Source organism: Brassica napus, chromosome C9, assembly GCF_020379485.1.
Source record: "Brassica napus cultivar Da-Ae chromosome C9, Da-Ae, whole genome shotgun sequence".
Lineage (NCBI taxonomy): Eukaryota > Viridiplantae > Streptophyta > Magnoliopsida > Brassicales > Brassicaceae > Brassica > Brassica napus.
In genome coordinates this window covers 10,093,789-10,110,463 of record NC_063452.1, presented here as the reverse complement: position 1 = coordinate 10,110,463, position 16,675 = coordinate 10,093,789, and the positions used below count along the sequence as shown (strand labels likewise).

Genomic DNA, 16,675 nt, shown 5'->3' with positions numbered 1-16,675 from the left:
TTCTAACTACAATAAGCATATTCATCAAAGACAACAACAGTTTTGATATAGTAAGCGTATTGGTTCATATTTGATAACATAACTGTTGAGTATATCCTAATGTTATATATTTTTAGTAACAGATATTTTTTTTGTCTTTGGTTCCTTTGTCTTTCACGTAACTTTAGTGTATATGCTAATGTTATATATTATTAATAACAGTGATTGTTAGCAAAATAATTTTTTCACGATATTACCAAACTGTTATATATTATTTTACACGTTTTTTGTAGTTGTCATCCTCATATGGATTTTTTATTGTGTTAGTGAATGAGTAAGTTTTGGTCATTGAAATTGAAATGTCGAGTTTTTAATATAGTGTAATTTACATTATATAACATAAATTTGTTTATTTCAATGTACATGATGAATACGTTTTCAAAACTTAAATATGGCTCAACGATTATTTTAGAACACAGTTGTTATACCATAGATGAATCTACATAAAATTCTGGATTTGGTTAAGACAAATAAATGAGTTATTTCAGGTTTAGCTAATGGATGTCAGATAGAATAATTTCGGTTCTATACCAAACATATAGTATAATTTTGCCTATTTATAATGAGTAATGGCATCACATGTAATTGATCTAGGCAAGGGAGGGCTTTTAATGTAAGGTTGTGAGAAGAGTCCTAGTGATGACACCTAAGTAATGGCATTTTGGTTAATCACATGAAGATAATGTTATTTAATAAGAGTGCTCCTCGGATAATATAAAAAGGATCTGGACTTCCATTTATGTCGGCCTTGTTATCAGGAGAGGGAATATAGCTATTGGTGTTACCAAACATGTGTCTAAAATGAATCGGCCTGAATGAGAAAACCCCAGAGAAGGTTTACCGACCAAACTCAGGGCTTTTAACTAATTAAGGCAACAATCCTTTCTTCTCTTCTTCCTGGTTTGTTTCTCAAGCAAAAAAAAAATAAAAAATTATATATTTTCCTTTTATTATTCCAAGCAATAATAATAGCCAGAAGAGATATGTTCTTCTCTTTTCCAAATCTTGTTGCAGAGGGCTGCTTCGAGGTAGGGAAGGTGGTCTGTGTTCTTCGAAGTTGATCACTATCGAGAGGAATGGCGAGTAGAAAGCTGATTCGAGATTTACTCATCACAAAGCAGCCTCTCTTCCTCCAACGGGTCCGTGCCCCCTTTATCCGATTCCTTTGTACTGATTACGAAACGGGCTGATTCGATTTGGTAATTTTTGTTTAGAGAGTGGGCGCAAGGCTAGGGTTTATGCCAGCCAATGGGTTTCATCGCCAGTTTAGTGTTTTCAGCGACTTGTCCAAGAAAATTAGAGGGGAAGCTGAAAGGTGTATAGTCAGTCAGACGACTTTGTTGTTATTTTATGCTTCGTTTTTTTTTTTGTGGGGGGGGGTGATTCTAATATGTTTTGTTTGTTGTTGCAGCAATCCTGAATTTCAAAGAACAGTGAAGGAGCTTCAAGAAAAGGCACAAGAGCTTAACGGTGTCAAAGAGGACCTCAAAGTTAGGTAATTATACAACTGCACTTTGTTACTTACATTCTATTTCAAAAGGAAGGCTTAGGATGAGATGAAATCGATAAATGCAGAACAAAAGAAAAGACTGAGCAGCTCTACAAGCAAGTTGATGGTGTCTGGACTGAGGCTCAATCTGTCGCCAAAATGGTAAAAAAAAAAAAAAAAAAAACATTTGCCAAGAGCTCCTAAGCTGTTTTGTGTCTTTTGTTGCATATGCTTGGTTTGTGTATATAAATAATCATTTCCTGTATCTCTTGTACATTGTTAAAGGCTATCGTATCGTTTCTTACCAAAATAGCTTTGGCGGTGCAGGTGTCTTCAAGTGTGAAAGACAAGTTCTCCGCAGCCACAGAAGAGGTTTTGCTGGAAGCCCACCGCTCTTTTTTAGCCCTTTCAGTCGTTAATTTCGGTTATGGATTTGTTCTGGTCAGGTCAAGGAGTCATTCAAGCTCGGTAAGGAGGAGTCAGCAGGCACAGGAACCTCTAAAGAGGAAAACCAGCAGCAATCTGGCACTGCTGAGGGAGTTCAAAATACATTATTTGAAAAATTCAAGTCGAGCATGTCTTCTCCCCTTGACTTAGCGAGGAAGGGACTTGACATTGTGAAGGATGAATTGCGAGGAGGCTCGTCTAGAAAAAAGCACCTGGAATACACACCTCCCCCGCCATTTACTGGTGTGAGAAGTACAAGAACGGATCTGGTGGTCACTCCAACAAAACAGTCCAAGTTGCAACAAAAGTGGGATTCCTTAAGAGAAAAGGTAAGCGACCCGACTCTCTTTGTCTCGTGCCATGCTTTGTAAAGGCTCTTCTTAACTTTGAATTTTTGGTTTTAGATGCAAGCTCATCCTGCTTTTAAACGTCTAAGTGGGATGAGTGAGCCTGTTGTCAACAAGACCCAAGAGGTAATGAACGATTTTTCTCTTGTTTACTCATATTTCATTCAAAGATAATCTTTATCTTTGCAATAATCTCTTTGTATGCATTTGTAGATTGCAGAAGATGTTGTGGAAAGATGGGAAACCAGCGACAACCCCATTGTTCACAAAATTCAGGAGTATGCTCTAATTGTCCACACTTCTTTTAATAATGAACATACTTATATATATGTGTTTGTGTTTGGCAGCTTAAATGAGGCAGTGTTTAACGAGACAGATTGTGGATCAACTTACAAAGAGATACGCCGCCGAGATCCGTAAGTTGTACAGGCTGTGATTAGTTGGTTTGAGAATTTGTCCAATATATATGATGATAATTATTATCTGTTACATGGTCAGATCCTTCTCCTTGCCGGACTTTGCTGCAGAAGTTCATGAAGCCATCAGACCAGTCCTGAGTGCATATAGCAAGGTGAATCTCTGGTTCATCTTCGATATTTGTTTGCCTCTAATGAATTTTTCCCATCAATCATACAGGGAGATGCTGAGGCTTTGAACAAGTATTGCAGCACGGAAGTGATTGAACGGTGCACGGCAGAGCGCGCAGCTTTAAAAAGCCATGGTCTTTTTTTCGATCACAAGGTAAAAAGATTGTTTTGTTTAAAGCTTTGGTTCACACCCACGAGAAAGCCCATGGCTTCATTTTTTTTTTGTGTGCGCTTCAGATTCTACATATATCGGAAGTAGAAGTCGAAGAGACAAAGATGATGGGAACTACCCCCATAATCATCGTCAGGGTAAAATAATATTTCCATTATGCTTAGCTAAGATTTTGCATTTTGATGGATTGTATCATCATCATCATATTTGATCACAGTTCCAAACGCAAGAAATCTTCTGTGTTCGTGACAAGAATGGCAAAATCAAAGAAGGAGGCCAGGTTAGTAAAAACTATGGAACCAATAATCAGAAACATATGTAGTCCACAGTGCTCTGAGAATGTGTGGGTATTTATTTGGATGCAGGACACGATACACTCGGTGTACTACAAGTGGGCAATGCAACAAGTGGAGGCAGGGGAAGAATCTATGTATCCTATTTGGAGGCTCAGGGATGTACATAAACTTGGTGCTGCTCAAGCTCTCATTTAAAATTTTGGTTTTATCTACTTTAAAAAAAAAAAAAAAAAGTTAAAGCTAAACCCTCTTTATATCTCTGCAATTTACCATTTAGAGAATTATTTACTCAGGAGGAAATGGGTTCCCATGTTTTGACAAATATTTGGTTAAAGAATGTTCTTAGATTTTGTCAGTCCTAAAGGGGGCTAAAAAAACTCTTTACAAAATAAGTGACATTTGCAATGGTAATGATTGCCATCAATAATTTTTCTTTTAAATTATTAAGGTGTTATTGGTTTATATATTTTGATTGATTTAGAAATTCATATAGTATTTATAAATCCAAGTAAAATATGTAAATCCGGAGGTTTTTCCTCGGATTTGAGTCTTTGTATTTTTAACTAAAAAATTCAAACAAATTCATTCAAATCCATTATTAAATCAAATATATTAGTAAATCCGTACGATTGAATAACACTTGATTTGATATAAAATTTATGAATCATTAAACCAATAACATATGATTTTAATACAGATTTGAAAATCATATCAATAACACTAGATTTAGTTCGGATTTTCAAATCCATTAAAATACAACAACAAAAACTATTCTGATCACTTATTTACTTATTTGTAACTTATTATGATACGCTTCCCACTTTTACATAATTTTTATGTAACCAAAAATGGTAGGTACCCTCTCAAAGTTAGATGAAGAACAAAGACAATCTTACAAATGTGTATCATAATTAAGCAGCAAATGTTACTAAGTTTAAACCTGGAGTGGCGTAGAGATTAAGCAGCAAATGGAATATTCTTGGGTTACTTTTTGTCTTCCTCGCGTCCGAACTAAGCTCAAACACAACCTTTGTATATAATCTCCTCTCTTATCTCCCTTACGATTTACTCTTTCATGAATTTTTGAGCTTCTGCTGAATCTCAAGTACCATCTTGCAGTCATGTCTTGCCTGAGAATTAAGCTTTTCCCAGTCAAAAGAGTTTGGAAGAGTTTAACCACCAAATTCCACAAGCTCCGGAGATCCAAAACCAAACTCCAAACCAGGTACGGTGCATCAGCTTCAGCCAAGCGCTATTAAGGGAAGAATCTTGGAGACAGAGACTCGAAAGTTTTATTCTTTTTTCCGGCTAAAGAGAGGTTGCTTGTTCAAGAAGAAACGCGAATATGTTGTATACGTCCATAAGCTCTTCAGAGAACCCATCTGGATTCCAGCAAAACAGTGGAAACCGGAGAAAGAATTGGTGCCAGAGAACGGAATAGACGAGAGAGCCTAAGAGTTCATCAACAGAATGAAAGCAGAGATGATCGCTGCTGCACGCAGCTCATAAGCAGACTTGATAACTAGTAGTAATTACTTTCTTCTTGTGCATAGATACTCTTTGATTTTTATATTATCAATATTTGATACTCATTGAAAATAAATAAATATTGATTTCTCCACGAAAATTAGCAAATTGCTCTTTAACCACTACTATTTGGAGACGTACAACTACAAAGATGGTTTCATAATTTCATTAATAGACAACATAGCCAGTATCAGAAGAAGATCAGAAAAGAAAAAACAAGAGAAGCTAAGCCCCTTTCAGTACTTGACAGGTGCGCCCTGGATCGGCAGGAGACCAAAACGCTTCTTCAACAAAACTCTCTCCTTCGAATATTTATCATCAGGGGAGAACCGGGCTGCAATTAGCACAACAACCCAATTGGTTTTAATAACTCAAAAAGATTTCTTACAAAACCACAGGAGGGTTGTGGAGACTCACCTGGATGGGCAGATTCAGTGGCTGACCCGAGCGGTGATTCCTTCTGCACAAATTGAATTTGATTCATGTTTTTAGGCAATAAAGTAATAATAATAATAGTAATAACACAGTTTGTACTATCAGTGCGCAAAGGAAAAAACAAATGCTGAGGTTGTTTAAACTAAGATGTTAATCATAAAACAATCAAAACCGAGCTCAATGTGTGTACTAAGAGAACTTTTATATGCTAAACAGGCAAAACCAAGCCCAAATATGTCTGAATGAATTTCCAAGCTCAAATTCAATTTCCAAACCAAGCTCAAACAGGTTAAGTTTAAACAGGCAAAACCAAGCTCAAATATATCTGCTAATGAAAGATCAAGCAAACAAGACCCAGAGCTTAATATATATATATATATATATATATATATATAACTTTTTTATTTATTAGTCAAACCAAATATACATGTTTTGAAACTTAAGCCACTAGGTAAGTGACACAGAACTCCCGGAGTCAGCTAAAAAATTTAAAATTAACTTTTCAGAAATCAGTAGCTTCCCCTCACTTAATTACATTGTTACAATTTCTAACAAAAAGAAAGAGATTTTGTGTCGGAATATACAAAGATAAGTAAGCATATACCAAATAGAGAGGAGATTAGAAAGTCCAAAAAGGGTACCTTAGTGGTGTAAACCTTCTCGCCCTTCTCGTTGATATAGCACTGAAGATACATGTTCGTCCTCCTTTGCTTTCAATGATAACTCTGTGCTAACAAGAAAACTAACATCAGACAATAAAGCAAAATAGAACCAAAATGGTCAAGCCGATTGAGATTCACAAAACAAGATGATACGTACCTCAGAGATGTTTCCTGCCGAGAATGCGATTAGGGTTTACAGGGAGCAGAGAAAAGGGGTTTACCGTCAATGATGTATATAAAGTTCTCGAGTTAAAATAAAATGGGCTTTGGATAAGCCCAATAAGACTGATTTTGAAGAGCCCAGTTATTGCAGGTGGGTCTGTCACGTGCCCCCAATTTCACCGGTTGGTTTTTACTTACTTCAGCCCTGGGCATTCGAAATTTTCTGTTCGGTTTCGGGCGGGAACCATTCTTATATCCAATAAGTATTTATAAAATTTTGGTTCGATTTTGGTTCGGTTTCGGATACTCGTTTAACATATGAAAATATATATATACAAAATAAATTAGTTAACATGCTAATCTAAGTGGTCTAATAGTTACATTTACATATTAGTTTTATAAGTATTTACTGTATTTTAATATGGAATACAATATATATATGTATAATATAAGAGAGTACATAAAAAATTATGTGGTTTGGCGGTAACAATCTTCTCACTCTTCATGTCCATGATGATATTTTGCCTTATATTAGAAAGCTGAAACTTGTTGTTTTTGGATATTTGGGTATCCGTTCGGTTCTAGGTTCGGTTCCGGTTCAATTATTCAGATACATATAGAAACCATTCGGGTATTTTAGGGTTTCGGTTCGGTTTCGGTTTCAGGTAGTTCAGTTCCGGTTCGGTTTTTCGGTTCCAGTTTTTTTGCCCAGGGCTACTTCATTTATATGAATACAAGGTTATACTGAATGAAGTTGTCGTCGCACATGTTTTCTAGATTCTGAGATTGGACCCAATTGAGAGAAAGGTTCTTCGAATAAGTTATTAATGAGTTGATTTGGGACAAAAATCTCATTTATATTAGACGTAAATCGAGATTAAAAGGTTACAAATGGGAAATAAGTTTGATTACTGAATCGAGTTAGCTATATATTATGAATATCGAGGTCGCTCAGTTTTTTTTCTTTAAAATCTCTTTCTAGAAGTCTAGCAGGGGAAAACACCGATCATTTGGTTCAGATATTTTTAGTTATGATATTTCAAGTCGGGTTCGGATAATTTAGATTTAAAAAAAAAACCAAAATTTTTATTGCTGAAGTTTATTGTACCTAAAAATTTACAATTAATTTAACTAATTTTTAAATTTTAATAGGTTAGACGGTTAATAGGTTTTGAAACAAAACTTTGAAAATAGAAAAACACTAATCTAATTGTTGTTTTGAGAAGTTGGATGCAATTTTTGTTGATGCATGAAACAAAAAGTTGGACATGAATTTTAAGTGAATAACAAATCATTTTATCTGCAACTATATGTGTATTATATGATCTTGAGCCATGTACGTCATCAATATAAATATTTTGAATAAAATAAGAAAAGTAAACTATAATTATATGGTTAAGTATGCATATGTTCGGTTATTTTCGAAAATTCGTTCGAATTCGGATATTCAATCTTAATACATGTTCGAATATTTGTTTCTTCGGTTCGGGTTCGGGTTGGGGTATCGGACAAAATGCCAAGGGCAATAAATTACCTTAGCAAACGGGTAAATGATATTTGACGTAAGAAAGTTGAATATCAGGCCCACCAAAGGGCCAGGGTGGAAGAGAATCATGAATGAGCCGACCAAAATAGAAATGGATCGGTTAAAATTAAAACAGAAGCGGAAATCACAAAATGAAGGGAGTTCTAGAAATAGAAAGGGAGATGGGAAGAAGACGGAGACATGTGTCTGAAGAGAGTCCGGCTCTTTAGGATCTCAATAAAAATTGGAGTACGTTTTATTGAAAATGTTTCGGATTATTGATTCGCTGAAAATGATGTTCTGATGCTCGCTGATCTTCTTGTGGTGGTGATGATGATGCTCGGATTTTAAGAGTATTGTTATTGATTCATGTCCGTTCATAGACATGGTTCTTTGTGTAGTTTCATATTGGTTTGGTTTGGTTTGAGACAAAAAAAAGAAAGTAGAGAGGATTGGAATTGAATGTTTTGCCGTGCATTTATGTGGAAATCCGGAGGAGAAGATTTGCAAGGTTTCTATCCTGTTCGTCCTGAATGTCAATCTGATGTTCCCAGGACCCGCTTCAAATCAAGGGTATATTATTTGTTCCACTTAGATATGTATGAACTATGAATGATCCATCATCCATCTCTCTCTCAGGCTGGAAAGACACTGAGTGCTAGAAGATGGCACGCTGCCTTTACTGAAGATGGCCATTTGGATATGGAAAAAGTTCTCAGACGTATTCAGCGTGGAGTCTGTCTTCTTCGTCTTCTCTTCTCTCCCTATTCTAATTGTTGTTGTTGCTCACTCACTCACTTCTTTCTCTTTCAGGGCATTCATCCCTCCATCAAAGGCGCTGTTTGGGAGTTTTTGTCTGGATGCTACGATCCTGACAGCACTTTTGATGAAAGGACCAAGCTCAGGGATCTAAGAAGGTACTAATGTGGACTCATAACCCACTCTCTACTCAAAGATTCCAATCACTTCATGGCATGGTTAACTTTTGTTATTAGGGAGCAGTACGGTTCATGGAAAGAAGAATGTAAGAATATGGTTCCGGTCGTTGGTAGCGGCAAGTACATCACAATGGCTGTCGTTTCAGAAAATGGTCAACCCATAGAAGATTCCTCTGTTGAAAATCAAGGATGGATCGTGAAAACCGCTGTTACTGACGACAGGACGCTCCAATGGATGCTCTCACTGCATCAGATCGGTATTGCCATCCATTTCATATATATATATATATATATATATATATATAAACTTTTAAGCATCAATCAATGTTGTTACATGTTCTCTTGCACCGACGTAATTGTTGTTGCAGGCCTTGACGTTGCTAGAACAGATCGGTATCTTTCCTTCTACGAGAATGATATCAATCAATCAAAACTATGGGATGTTCTTGCCATATATACTTGGTTGAATCTTGATATCGGTTATGTTCAGGGTTAGTCTCTACTTGCTCAGTCAAAAGATTTTACATATTTGTAAATAAATAAAATAAATAAAAGGGATCCAATGTTTGTTGCTACTCATGTAGGAATGAATGACATATGTTCCCCAATGATCATCCTCTTTGAGGATGAAGCCGATGCTTTCTGGTGCTTTGAGCGTGTAATGAGAAGACTGGTAAGAAGAATCTCTTGGCACATGACTTGTCATCCATCACCAGAGACTGTTTGATTGATTTCTTGGAATTTCTCAGAGAGAGAATTTCAGGGCAACCGCAACATCAATGGGTGTCCAGACACAGCTAGGTGTGCTCTCACAGGTCATTAAAACGGTTGATCCTCGGCTCCATCAACATCTAGGTAAGAGATAAAAGAGTGTTGGTCCCACTTTTCTTGGTTGGTGAGCTAAAACTTTGTGTCACGTAACAGAGGATCTGGATGGTGGCGAGTATCTGTTTGCTATAAGGATGTTGATGGTACTTTTCAGGAGAGAATTCTCCTTCCTCGACGCTTTGTACCTTTGGGAGGTAACAACTAACAACACTGCTTCTCTCTTTATCCATTTGGTTTCTGCTGTGTGTTGAGAATAACTGGTTACAGCTGATGTGGGCAATGGAGTATAATCCAAACATGTTTGCAACATACGAGGAGCTGGAAAACCGAAACAACAACAACGCAGCAGACGACCCCAAGTTACTAAAACGTTATGGCAAGTTTGAGAGGAAATACGTGAACAGCGGAAACAACGAGCGACATAGCAATACGATTGCTGTTTTCGTGGTCGCTAGCGTTCTTCAGACAAAGAACAAACGTCTCTTGAAGGAAGCTAAGGGCCTAGACGACGTTGTTCAGGTTTCTCTCTCTCTCTCTCCCTCTTTCTCTTTTTCCTCTCAACGAAAACTCCAAAGCCATGTTGGGGTTATGCAGATACTAGGAGACATCGCGGGTAATCTTGACGCCAAAAAAGCGTGTAAAGAAGCGTTGAAGATCCATGAGAAGTTCCTCAAAAAGGTCTCTTTCTATCATTTTTTCTAACTTCTTGAAGGTATAATAATTAATAATGGTTATGTATCTGGCAGGCTAATAGGCAATGAAGATTTGCTTCCACTTTATATACATACCACACAGAGATATATTCTCATATATTTTTTTGGTTTAATGGGAAAGTTGTTCATCGCCTGCTGGATGAAAAAGATCTCATGATTCGTTTCTTCTTTTATTTGTTCATTTTCTTATAATTATGTTAAATAAATGGGTATGCATTGTTGATGAAACTGTGTGCCTTTTGAGTTCCAAGAATGAACGTCGTGAGTCTTTCCTTTTCATTCCTTTCGTGATTCATTTGGAACAACGCTATATGTACGACTACTCACTGACCTCTTCCATAATTTTATTTTGTTGTCTAACTGCTCATGCTTAAACCAAGTTTTGGTCAGTAAAAAAAAGTTAATTAAAAAAAAACACAATTCTATCCGATTGTGTGTCTAGCTTACAGGAAAAATATGTCTATGGTCTTAACTTCTTTTGCAAGTGAATCCGTATGGATATTTTGATCCTACGAATATGGATCAAGCTCACACTCTTTTTTATATAAACTCTTTAACTTTTACATTAGTTTTTATTTTTTCATCAAAAATTTGTACAGCTTAAGATAGTCAGAAACTGTTAAAACTTGTGGTCTCTGTTTTGTATGTTTTGTTATGAAAATAATAACCACAAAGCAATGCATTACATGAAGGGAAATTTGATCCTATAACCAAAAAAATCTATATTTCACCAACTAATCATATCTTCTCCTCTCTCCACATTTGTCTTCCTATCTCTCTCTTCCCTCTTATTAGAAACTAATCTTTATTGGATGGTATACACTTACATAAAAAAATCTATATTTCACCAACTAATCATATCTCTTTTCCGAATACATACTTGTACTAAAATATAATTTTTTTTATTGGGGAGTGAGTCTCCTAAAAATACAGTGGACACTAATCAAATACTACATATTTTTCAGTATTTGTGATTTGCTTCGTATTTTAAGGATATATAATTTTTCAATTTGCTTTTGAAAAAATACGGATATCTCGTTTTTCGGATATCAAAAAATTTACAAATATTTACGAATATTGACAGGTATCTCATCGACTTTGTTCAATACAAATATATCTAAAAAAAATTATACAAGTTTGTTTTAAAAAGATCTTTTCCATAATATAAATAAAAAGTAATGATTAGTAAAACTATATATTCCATAAATTTATAATTAATTAATTTTTTTATAAAAAAAGAAATTTTATAAAATTTAGTTTTATAAAGATTTTATATTCATTTCCTAATTTAATACTTTTATAAGTAATTTTATAAATAAAATTAATAAAGTTAAATATTAAATTAAAAATTATGTAAAATTATATATTTAATTGTAGATATACATCTATTTTGTATAAAATTCGGAGTGGAGCGAGTATCAAATTCTAAATTTTTTAGTACTTGTGATTTTCTTCATTTTTAACGGATATTGATTTTTAATATTTGGATTGAATCGAAACAAATAACAAATCGAATCAAAATTAACGGATATAATGTTCAGCCCGACAACTATCATTAGATTTTATGGGTATATTATAAAATTAAAAATGAATAAAAAAAATTAACAGGAAAAAAACGAGAAAGAGGTGGAGAATAGTGAATTGCCATGATCAAGAAGAAGACCATAGACCTCCCCTGCTATCAATTCAATTTTGAATTACCAAATCAATGCCTCTTGGATCATTTATGAACCCGTGGTAGACTTAGATGGTGTTTAGGGGACAAAATAGCTGAGAATGTGTTTGGTTGGAAGGGATGTCGTAGAAGCCTCTCGGCATTAAATGCTGAGATGGAGGCTCTTCTTTAGGCTATACCGCTATAGCATGCCCAAAATAGAAGAATATATATTTTCAACCATATTTACTCAAGAGTCAAGATGATTGAAGAACTCGTTGATTAGCCCAATTCCAAGCTGACTTAGAGGACATCATACAAGTGTTTTCTAGAATTTTAGCTTATATAAATCCCTCGTTATCTAGTAAACGTTTGTGTTGATTCGCTTGCTAAAAGCACACAAGTACAAAGGTCTTTATTATCTTTTATATACTAAATCACAAGTCACTTGGCTAATTAGAATTTGACACATGGATCCTATTTTATTTTTTAAAGATTACAAAATTATGCATAAAATAATAAAAGAAAAACAAGAAAAGAAAAAAGGTGAAGAAAACGCACGATCTTTAACAATTGAATCCAATCCAGTAATCTCTTCCAACAGTTCTTCTTGCCCACACTCCACGATCACCATTCATATTAGTTTCTTATAACTACATTCATTCCATCATTTATATTTCTGCAGTATCATTCTATGTTCTCTCTTACTCAAATCCACACAACATTTCTTCTCTGAGATAAATTGGTATTTGGTATATCATCTCATATTGATTTTTGTTGCCCCAGTTTTTTGGGATCTCACTTTTCTCTCTACTTTTTCCATGACATCATTTGTATAGGGAGCTTCGCTAAGATGCAAAGTTTGTCTTAGAAGAACTCAGGTTTGAATCTGTTTTCTTCCCAAATATGTAAATCTGAGACAGAGGAAATGCAATAAAACGTTTTTTATGTAAGTGTATACCATCCAATAAAAACAGGAGAGAATAAGAACAAAGTATTGTTGGGTCAGTCTACAATCCAGCAAAACAAAAGCCAAAACAAATGAATGAGTTTTCTCTGCAACAAACGGAATACAAGAATAGAACCACCCATAATCTGAAAACAAGTGGTATTTTTAATTTTCTCTGATTCTCTTTCTTATGTTTTTCTTTGAAAATCTCTATTTTATTTTTGTAACCTTTACATACTTGAAGAAATTTCATCGGCTACTAATATTAATGTGATGCAGCTTTCAGAAGATGGAAATGCAACAAAAAACCTAACACTACAGGGGAAAACAGTATCAACAACTTCGATGATACAACAAGGTATTTACAAATTTCAAGTTAAAAAAAACCAAGGTATTTACAAATACGTGTGTTATGGTCTGAGTGCTTCACAAATCTTTTTTTTTACTTATAATAGAGCAAATCGAATATATTATATACAAATTGAATATTCTAAATATATGGATTCTATTATGTTTAGTTTCGTTGTTTTTATTATTCATTATATCAAATCTAAGGAAGTCTATTTTAAAGAAGACTTATTTACAAAAAAAAAAGAGTTCAAAAAATAACCGAATAGATCAAACGTAATATTTTAACTACATTTCTGCATGTATGTATGTACCTTAATTTTCAAACTCTTTGTTTGATTAATGCAGCCACGGCTAAGTGGAGTACTGAAGTAATAATAAGTATATAGGACTCCCATTATATAATCACTCTCTTACTCTTTTCCATTATACAAATCTGTTTTTTTCTTCTTCTTTTTTTGACAAATGTTTTTTTCTTCTTCCCAGTAGCTTATTCTTAGGAAACAAATGAACAAAATATTTGGCTGCGTGCGTATATTTAAGACATCAGACTATAATACTGGTTGGAAATATGAACGTAAATATTTTAACACTTTTCTTTCGGTTAACCATGGAATCTTCCAATGTTTTTTTTGAGTTTTTTCAGCAAGAAGTGTATTAGTTTATAATGGTCAAATGATAGGCTAGGTCATCTTACCACCGAGGAACCTGAAATTGGCATATTGACGCTGACTGAATTGATCAAATGCTATTTATTCTATTCCTATTATTTGAACTGATGAGTTGATTATAAATGTATTTGAAACCAGTTATTTGTTATCTCTTATTTGATCAATATAATTCCAAAAAGTAACACTTAACTAAAATTGTTTATTACATTTTACTCAAAACATATTAAATTATATGTAATTATTGATTTGTTTTTCTAATAAAATAATATTTTATTTTATTTTGCAATATGCCTAAAAAAATTAGTCAATCCGCGCTATTGCGCGGGCAAATATCTAGTTCAGTATAATCAGTTGATAATAACATTTTCTAGAAATCGTAATAACTAATAACGAGCAAGCTTGAGTGTACGAGTTTTGTTGATTATTTTTTTAATATATCTATAAATTAAGAAATTACTAGAATTCAACCCGCGCTGAAACGTGGATGAAGTTTTTTATATATAAATCATAATATTTACAAACCACTAGGTGTTTTTCTACACCATGTGCACTAAAGAACTTTTTAAAGCTAACTTACATTTAAAAATAAATTTTATTAAATTTTATAGATTTTACTATTTTCTTACTAATATCTAATATAGATTTGATATATATTAAATCAATTTGTATAAAACTAATAAAATGATATAAAATTGTATAATTATCAAAAATTTAGCCTAAACAGTATTTATAAAATTTGTAGATATATAAGAAACTAATGTTCTTAGGATTAAATTTTTGAAAGTTTTAATAATACAAATTGTATAATTATACAAAAATAATAATATTTTGAAATTTGAAATGTTATATATGAATATATTTATTTTATAGATGGTGTATGAGCTATTATCATATTTAAAAAAAGTTTACCAAAAAGAAATATCAATATTAAATGTAATATATGAATTATTACCATATTCTAATAAATTTGCCAAAAATACAAATCAACATTAAATGAAATTATACATGTTATATTTTTCCGGAAGTCATTTCATCAATTTCAGTAGTCATGTCATATTTTGGTTTTGTGAAATTGATTGTAAAAAGAACATGTGGCAAAATCACTTCTCAAATATAGCGTAAGAGATTGTTCATGTGTTTGAGAATTTAAAATTTTCTTTTTAAAAAGTCATGTTGGAGTTTTTCTAATAGTGTATATTTAGTTAAATAAATATCAATTTTTGGTTTTAGTTTGTATACAATTAGTTATTATGAAGTTCATTAACAATATATATACGTGAAATATATTTTTATTTGAAACTAATTTCAAAATTTTAATTTGCATGTACATATGCATTGTTAGGTGTAAATTTTAAGAAAACTTACATTAATGATCATGACCAAACCACGACTGATTGACATACATGAGTTTTGATTTTACAAAAGTGTGACTAATAATGTTGTAACGACTGGAGCCAATGTGATAATTTTGTAGTTTAATGACAGACTTTTAGTTTTTTATTTTTTTTATAGAATTCCATTTTCTGAAAGAACATATTGATGTTGGACTTTTTTAAGTTGACAAATAAAATAATTAGATAATATAGTCTTTTGTTGGCCGAATATTCTGTGTCCGATTATAGTATTAGCTGCCAAAGATTTCTTTTACATAATTTAGTTGCTAATAACAAATTACTAGATTTTGATCCGCACAACCGTGCAGATGTATATTTTCATGTTTATATATAGATATTTGTTTTACACAATCAATATACATTTTTAATGTTACTCACATATTTAAATATTTGTATAATTATTTTAAATATAATGCTTTTACAGTTTTCATGTTGTAAATTCAAATCATCACATATATATGTTGCTTCTTATTATATATTTGTCCTATTGAATTTGTTTTTGATTATTAAACCAGATTTTTTTTGGGATAATTTTTGAAAAATACTAAATTTTTTATTTAAATTTTGAAAAATACATTTCTTTTTTATTTTTTGAAAACTAAAATTTATTATGTGTGATAAGACACTCTTATCCTTATTTAAATTAAAATTTAAATTAATAACTAAAATGTAAATCTGAAAATAATATTATTGTTATGTCTGTGATAAATATATTTTTGAGATAATTGCATACTAATGTTGTTGGTGTCTTCATGGCGTAGAAAAATGAATAGATTGAACATGTTACCATCACATAATGAAAAAATAGACAAATCATTTTTTTTAAGAATGGAAAAATTAATTCATAAATTTTATGGAACTGCAAGAGTCTTTTGTGTTCCATATATATGCACAAAGTTCACAAATATATCATTCTTCCTTTGATCCACTGTGTGGTAACAAAAAGAGAAAATGTACATCAAATGCGTGTATGGTTGTATATAAAGACAAAAAAAATTCGAATCGGAACAAGTGATCATTTAGTTATTGGCTAAGAACGTGTATATTACTGACTGATTGTTTTTTTAAGAATCCTACTAACAAGAATGTGGTAAATTGTGATGAAAATCTGAAGAGCTTTTGTTTGGGAAGCAACGAATTGAGCTAATCAAGTTTTGCTATTTTCCAGATGTTGTACTGTTGATTTGTTTATAAAAAAAAATATCTTAGCATTGGTTAGAAGGTATTCATATAGCTGGTCTAGTACGTTTTTCTGTATTTTTAAGCTGATTCTTGTTTTTCTATATTACTTGGTCTCATATGTTTTTAATGTTGATAAAAGAGAACAATGTTTCGGGTTAACATCCTATTGGTAAGCAATACACAAGAGATGGCAATACAATGGGGCATCGTTTTTTCCAAAGCATTGACATCGTTTGTTTAATCAGAAGAAATGTAAGATATACTTATAAGATACTATATACATATTGAGTCAATGATTTGAAACCAAAAT

At 32.8% G+C, this 16,675-nt stretch overlaps 4 protein-coding genes across 7 annotated transcripts; 3 read left to right on the top strand and 1 right to left on the bottom strand.

Annotated features, from left to right (window-relative positions):
* Window positions 1-788: 788 nt before the first annotated feature.
* On the top strand, window positions 789-3,592 carry LOC106445406 (mitochondrial import inner membrane translocase subunit TIM44-2). 2 transcript variants are annotated; one of them, XM_048769929.1, is made up of 14 exons: window positions 789-939; window positions 1,054-1,178; window positions 1,254-1,354; window positions 1,451-1,534; window positions 1,615-1,690; window positions 1,856-1,900; window positions 1,975-2,304; window positions 2,380-2,448; window positions 2,536-2,738; window positions 2,821-2,893; window positions 2,959-3,063; window positions 3,147-3,218; window positions 3,299-3,361; window positions 3,447-3,592. In XM_048769929.1, exons 2-14 carry the CDS (start codon window positions 1,116-1,118, stop codon window positions 3,570-3,572), a joined length of 1,410 nt encoding a protein of 469 aa, XP_048625886.1. In that variant the 5' UTR covers window positions 789-939; window positions 1,054-1,115; the 3' UTR covers window positions 3,573-3,592. The 2 variants fall into 2 exon arrangements, with proteins under 2 accessions (XP_048625886.1, XP_022566112.1); XM_022710391.2 differs by having other exon boundaries at window positions 891-1,178; window positions 2,536-2,600; window positions 2,670-2,738.
* Window positions 3,593-4,206: 614 nt separating this feature from the next.
* On the top strand, window positions 4,207-5,004 carry LOC106449244. Its single transcript, XM_013891032.3, is given in 2 exon segments — window positions 4,207-4,675; window positions 4,677-5,004. Coding segments are annotated over 2 exon segments (387 nt in total). The 5' UTR covers window positions 4,207-4,498; the 3' UTR covers window positions 4,887-5,004.
* On the bottom strand, window positions 4,970-6,236 carry LOC106365253 (H/ACA ribonucleoprotein complex subunit 3-like protein). Of its 3 annotated transcripts, none has more exons than XM_048769933.1 (4): window positions 6,159-6,236; window positions 5,981-6,064; window positions 5,322-5,364; window positions 4,970-5,238 (listed from the first exon to the last, which is right to left on the bottom strand). In XM_048769933.1, exons 2-4 carry the CDS (start codon window positions 6,032-6,034, stop codon window positions 5,141-5,143), a joined length of 195 nt encoding a protein of 64 aa, XP_048625890.1. In that variant the 5' UTR covers window positions 6,035-6,064; window positions 6,159-6,236; the 3' UTR covers window positions 4,970-5,140. The 3 variants fall into 3 exon arrangements, with proteins under 3 accessions (XP_048625890.1, XP_048625888.1, XP_048625889.1); XM_048769931.1 differs by having other exon boundaries at window positions 5,981-6,081; window positions 6,159-6,211; XM_048769932.1 differs by having other exon boundaries at window positions 5,981-6,069; window positions 6,159-6,202.
* Window positions 6,237-7,822: 1,586 nt separating this feature from the next.
* Window positions 7,823-10,527, top strand: LOC106445404 (rab GTPase-activating protein 22). The gene is made up of 11 exons (XM_013886959.3): window positions 7,823-8,261; window positions 8,328-8,423; window positions 8,502-8,605; window positions 8,684-8,883; window positions 8,995-9,117; window positions 9,211-9,299; window positions 9,376-9,481; window positions 9,551-9,648; window positions 9,722-9,973; window positions 10,049-10,132; window positions 10,201-10,527. Exons 1-11 carry the CDS (start codon window positions 8,151-8,153, stop codon window positions 10,213-10,215), a joined length of 1,278 nt encoding a protein of 425 aa, XP_013742413.1. The 5' UTR covers window positions 7,823-8,150; the 3' UTR covers window positions 10,216-10,527.
* Window positions 10,528-16,675: the final 6,148 nt, after the last annotated feature.